Source organism: Dryobates pubescens, chromosome 2 (assembly GCF_014839835.1).
Source record: "Dryobates pubescens isolate bDryPub1 chromosome 2, bDryPub1.pri, whole genome shotgun sequence".
NCBI lineage: Eukaryota > Metazoa > Chordata > Aves > Piciformes > Picidae > Dryobates > Dryobates pubescens.
Genome location: NC_071613.1, coordinates 19,938,024 through 19,944,023, shown reverse-complemented (window position 1 = coordinate 19,944,023; position 6,000 = coordinate 19,938,024). Strand labels below are relative to the sequence as shown.

General features: G+C 53.9%; 1 protein-coding gene across 1 annotated transcript in view; it reads left to right on the top strand.

Moving 5' to 3' along the window:
* The first annotated feature begins 998 nt into the window (after window positions 1-998).
* TMEFF2 (transmembrane protein with EGF like and two follistatin like domains 2) overlaps window positions 999-6,000 on the top strand; it is a 157,100-nt gene continuing 152,098 nt past the window's right edge. The window contains exons 1-2 of the mRNA XM_054171628.1: window positions 999-1,452; window positions 2,847-2,956. Of these exons, the coding sequence (XP_054027603.1) occupies window positions 1,278-1,452; window positions 2,847-2,956 (285 nt within the window). The 5' untranslated portion in view covers window positions 999-1,277. The remainder of the gene's footprint in view (window positions 1,453-2,846; window positions 2,957-6,000) is intronic.

Here is a 6,000-nt window from a genome sequence, read left to right as displayed (position 1 = left end):
CACCGACCTCAAAGCGGAAAGCACCGACCGGGGTTGGGGGGAGGGGGAACGGGACACACTGCCGCTGTGCTCCCGCCGGCCCGAGAGGATGGGGGAGTCCCAGAGAGGAGGCGGGAGGAGGTTGCGCGGCGAAGGGCGCAGCGTGAGGGGAGGCGGCTACCGCAGCCCCGTGGCAAAAGCACCGGCTGGAGGCTGCGAGAGGCTGCTGCAGGGATTCCGTGCTCTCTGACGGGCAGAGCAGCCCTCCGTGCCGCCGCGATGGTGCATCTTTCCTCCGGCTCCGTCGCGGGGATGGTACTGCAGCCCAGCAAGCAGGATCAGCCCTCCCTCTCTTTTCTCCCTTGCTTTCCCCGCCGTGCTCGTTTCTGCCCCTCAGCTCCCCGCCCGCCGTGTGCCCGCTACAGACCCCCCCCCAGCCGTGATGGGTCTGGTATTTTCCTAACGTCGCATCCGCGCCTGATTCAATACCGGCAACCCGGGTGGGCGGCCAGCAACTACAGCAGCGACCGGCCGTGTGTGCGCCACCGGGGGTCACGGATGTGCTGAACCTGCCACTTGCGACCGGAGTCGCGCCGCATACATGTACGGGCACTCAGGGAGGGGACCGACGCTGCCCGACCCCCGCCCCGTCGGGGGAACATCCGCAATCGCCGCAGCTAGCTGCACGTTGCGGGGGACGCTGTGGTGGTCGCCGAGGATCTTGGGGGATCCGGGACGGGTGGGGAGCACACCACGCACCAGTGCGACAGCCCCGGTGTGGCCCCCCAACCCCAGCTCTTTCCCCCGGGCGCTGCCGCGACTCGAATCCACAGCTCGCAGCGGCGACGGCGGCGGCGGGCAGCAACACCGGCAGCCCCGCCCGCCGGGCCCCGCAGCGCTCTCGGCCAATGGGGGCGGCGCGGCGGCGTCACGTGAGGCGGCGGGCCGGGACCTGCTGCTTCCCCCGCGCAGAGGGATGCGGGCGGCAGAGCGGGGCAGGCGGCGGCGGCTGCGCGGCGGCGGCCCCTCCGCGCCGGCCCCTCCGCGCCCTCCTCCTCCCCCCTGCTCTCCGTCGCCCGGCCCTTATGGCAGCCGCTCCCCGCCCCGCCGCCGCCCGCACCCCCGCTCCTCCCCGCCGGGCTCCGCCGTTTGCCCCAGCATCACACCCGAGCTCGGCAGCCGCTCGCTGACCCGCTGCCGGTCGGGGCCCCCGGGATGCCCAGCGGTCCCGCTCCCCGTCCTTGCTGCCGCCCGCCGCGCCGCCCGGGGGGCACACCGGAGAGTTGAGTTAGGAAGTCATGGTGCCCTGGGAGCCCTCCCCGCCCCGGCAGTGCGGCGGCTGGACGCTCTGCGACTGCTGCTGCTGGCTGCTGCTGCCCGCCGTGCTGCTCGTCCTCGCCCGCCCCGACAAGCTGGCGGCCTTCCCTACCTCCTTAAGCGACTGCCAGACGCCCACCGGTTGGAACTGCTCCGGTAAGCACTGGGAGCACCCCGCGTCCGACCCTGCCGGCTGCACGAAGTTGCCTGGGGGAAGGCAACTTCGGAGGGTGATGCTGCGTCCCGTTGGATACACGAGAATAGAGAAAGCAAAAAGTCTCGGGTGTCGGGGAGCTCTCTGCCCCCGAGCGCTCCCGTTGCCCCCAGCTCCGCGGGTCCGGGCGCGGCAGCCGCGCCCTCCGCCGGTGCGCAGCGCGGTGACTGCGGGCGGCTCCCCGCGGCACAGCGGGTTCTCCGGCTCTCCGCGGCACAGCTCCCCGGCCCCGCCGAAGCTCAACGCCGCACTTAAATGGGGCAGCTCGGCGTGGGGGAGCGGAGAGATCGAGCCGTGTGTGTGCATCCTGCGGGGGTACGGAATTAAGAGGAAATAGGGGTATGGACACCAGGAAGCCGGTGCCTATTCCTTGAAGTCGGGCTGACCTTTAGGATGAGTTTCCTATGTAGGTCAGCAGCCCACCCTCCTCCGATAGGCAAAGTGATTCTGCAAGTAGGCTGTAATAAGCCTGCCACGGGGAAAAAGCGTTCTTTACCTTCTGTATGTGTTAGATGGGGCAGGGACCGGGGCAATTTCCATTGTTAGCTCTTGCTTTTAAACGTGTAGTGATACGGTTAGGAGCGCTCAGATGTCCTTAAAAACATTGATGGATTTAGACCTTAATGGGTTTGGAGTCTGATAGAGCTTTTTTTGTGGTTGTCGAATACCTTTCTGCACGCTGCTGGAATGAGGAGCCAGCCCTAGTGAAATCTGAAATTCATGCTTGGATTCGTGAACAGAATCTTCAGGCAGATTTGTTGGGTTGTTGGTTTTTTATTCCTGGAGAAAATGAAGGCAAAGAACTCGATTTACTCAGCGGCTTGTGGGGAAGCTGGCACTCCTCCTGTTAACTTAGAGGTGATCAATCTTCATTGGGATCAGGCAGACCATCACAGAAAACACACAGCTTGTTTGTCTTTATTATTGGGGGCTTTGTTGCATCATGGGCTGGAGAAATTCCAGTTTGGACTTTTGTCCAGCAGATTTGCCATCAGAAGGGGGGAATAAGGCAATGATCTTTCCAAACCAGAGCCATGAAATGGTGTAATTACCAGATGACTTTTGTGGAGACAGCCTGCAAAATAGAAATAAAGTGCATGAGGCAGCAGGGAATGAGGATTCAGAGGAAAACCGAGGGGAAAACAACAGGAAAAAGTGAGAAACTGAGGACAGAGAAGGGCAGAAGAAAATCTGGACTCTTACCATTTCATCAACAAGGTTATTGTGTAGCGTGCATTAAAATGCAATCATCCTGTATTGTTCCTCTTGCCAGACCAAAGCTGACATTTTTTTTTTTCCCCTCTTTTTTTATTCCCCCCCCCTCTTTACATTTGAGGTTACGATGACAGAGAAAATGATCTCTTTCTCTGCGACACCAATACCTGTAAATTCGATGGGGAGTGTTTAAGAATTGGAGACAGTGTGACTTGTGTCTGTCAGTTCAAGGTAAGAAGATTGATATTTCCTTCTCTAATTCACTATCAAGACTACAAATTGAGAATCTCCCTTTTATTACCTATCACCTGGCAATTTATTTCCCTACGTGCAGGGAAGTTAGAGGGAAAACCTGGCAACATGTCAAAAAGCTGGCAGGAGAACCAACTGGTGTCAGAAAGACATAAGTTTCTCTGGGAAAATGCAGATGCTGTGGCTTTAAATGCCCCTCCGGCTCTGCAGTTTCAGGCTGTGCCTTGCTGATTTTTCTTTTTTTTCCCCCTCCCTGCCCTTTTACTGAGGATTTAAAGTCCTTTCTAAATTCATTTCTGATACAGATCATGGCTTATTGTATTCGGAGTTCTGATCTAGTTAAAGAAATGGATCTGTAATGTGCTTATGCAATATTTTCAGGAAGGGCTGCGTAGTGACAATGCTGCTGCCTGTTTATCTGTCCAGCTGATCAGATTAAGCAGCAATCGCTCTGTTCCCAAATCATGAACTTCCTTTAGGTTTTGGGTAGTGTTAGGGAGGCTGTTAGTGAGTAGTAAGGGGTTTTTCCTTCAGTTTCTTCTCTCTCCCTCTGATATCTAAACCAAGTCAGGGGGTTTCATTAGGAGGGTTTCCGTTTAATATGTTTTAGCCAGCTTACCAACCAGCTGTGCTTTACATAAAGAGCTGAATCAAACCTGAGCAAATTAAAGGAGTTGGAGGCATGTACCACGTTGTATGAACATCTGTCCCCCCTGTGATTTCCTGCATTTTAATGTGGATCCATGAAGTTGTGGAACTTATGTCGCTTGCTTTGAGTGCTTGCAGCAGAGCAGGCCAAATAGTGCATGGTTCAAGATCATGCTCATCCAGTAATGATTAATTTATTATTGAGCTTTGATAGACTATTCACTTTGTAGTGTGACAAGTATTGTTTGTGTTTCTAGAGCCAAACGTGTCTTTGTAGTAAAACCCTAAGTGAGAAATTCCTCTGTTTAAAACAAAGACAGAATTTTCTGTCAGAAGAACAAGAGGGTTGTTTGCTGAAGTGCTTGTGTTTTCCCACTTTGGGAGAGAATTCACATCAACTGTGAGGGGGTTTTATTCCATTTCCAGTGTGAATGCAATCAAAAATTCACTGTGAGAAGGCTGGTTTGAGCGTTTGCCTCGTCTCAGCACATGCAGTGATTGAAGGCTTGGGCTGTTTTCTCTTTCTAAGAAAAACCTGTGATGTGGTGGAATGACTGTGTCTTGTCCCACTGCCTGGTGGTAAGCCAGGGCAGACGTTGTGTCATGAGTTTTGGGAGCTAACAGCAACCAGAGGGAGTACTTGGCTCTAGTCTTTGGCCCCAGTGTGGTGTTGCCACTTGGCATCAAGCAGTGGACTTGCAGCCTAGGAGCAAGCTCAAATGCTGCCATCGGCATGGGAGAAGGCACTGGGAGCGCTGTGTTCCTGGGGCAGGATGCTGGTCCATGATGATTTAGAGTACATGAAGCTAAGTAAGCCTCTCTGGGCTGTGTTGTGTCCTATTTGAGGGATGAGCACCTTTATATGCACATACTGAGCTGGGCACTTCTATAGGGGGCAGCTGAAACAGATCGCAGGAAACTCAAGGTGTGTGACTATGTAATGAGATCAAAAGAATGAGTTGGGTGGTGGTGGACCTGACCACTGGTAAATCGGTTGACATCAGCCATCTCTCCTTTCTGTGGCCTTTGGATTAGGCCCTGTAAGCACTCAGGAGCTCTTTGTCTTGGACCTGCAGGGCCGACTGTGACCTTGGAGGGCACATTACCTGTGGCTGATCCTGTGCCAGCGCTGCGAAGGATGGTGCAGTGCCGGGGGCTTCTGCAGTCAAACATCCCTGCTTTGATACAGGCAGAGCTTGGGGGGATGTTAGCTTCTCGTGTAACATCAGTGGACAATGTGACAAGCCAGAATAAGATGCCACCAGAGTAGAAAATTAATTCCATGTGCAGCGTGTGAGGCTGGCTGAGTAAGGCAGAGCTGGCCAGGTAATTTATGTCACGAGTAAGGGGATCCTCCATCAGAATTCAGGTTCCCCCGTTTTGGTGACAGCTCTCTGGGGTGATAGTGAACAAATCAATAGCAGACTCCTCATCACTATAATTACTTCTTATGTTTTCGCCAGAATTTGCCAGGGGCTTTAACTGCAGCAAGAGAGAACAGACAAGGATGGAAAGCTAATTTTACTTCCATACTGCTGAGAAGTCCTGGGCTGGCCAGTCTGTCTCACGAGGGGCTGGGGGAGGCAGAAGTGGCAAGCAGGGAGGCTACAATCTTGGGTTGGTGTTTTTGGGTTTGTGGTTGGTTTTTTGGTTGTTGTTTGTTTGTTTGTTTGTTTTTTTCAAACTGAGATCACAGATGTGTCCTACCTGTCCAAGTGGAGTTAGAATTAATTTACGTGCATGTGGCAGGGTGAATATGCTCATACTGCTCTGGAACACCTGAGTTAGGCTTCCATCCCTGGAAAGCCAGCAGGCATGTGCCAAGAAAGGGATTCATAGTGGTCAGCTCTCTTGTTGTACTCTGCTGCAAAATGATAGCACATTCACCACGTCCTCATGATGAGATGTGTACTGCATTGGAGAGCACCACGTTTTGCTCTGATCAGCAAATGCAGACCCAGCTTCTCCTCGGGGATAGCCCAGACCTTGGTGCTGGCAGGGAGAGAAGGTGCTGGGTCAGTGCTGACTCCAGCAATGGGGCTGAGTATGGGGGAAACCACCGCTTTCACTCGCTGCACAGAGCAGACTCAACAGGTCCATCAGAAGGAGAGGAGCTGTGCCAGCAGGCTTGTGGTTGGAGACACAGCTTGCTGGGATCTCTGCACCAGTGTGTCCAATGCCATAGGTCTGGTAGCTTGGATTCTTCTCCCTTCTAGATTTCATTAACATAGCAAAAATACATCAGGGTATTCCCATCAGTGTTTCATGACTTACCTTTTTAGTCACCCAAAGTAGGGACATTTGCTGTGGGGTTTTTGTGAGGAAAAAGTTGTTTTAATGCCTGTTGAATCCCTGCCATCGATCAGTGTTTGTGG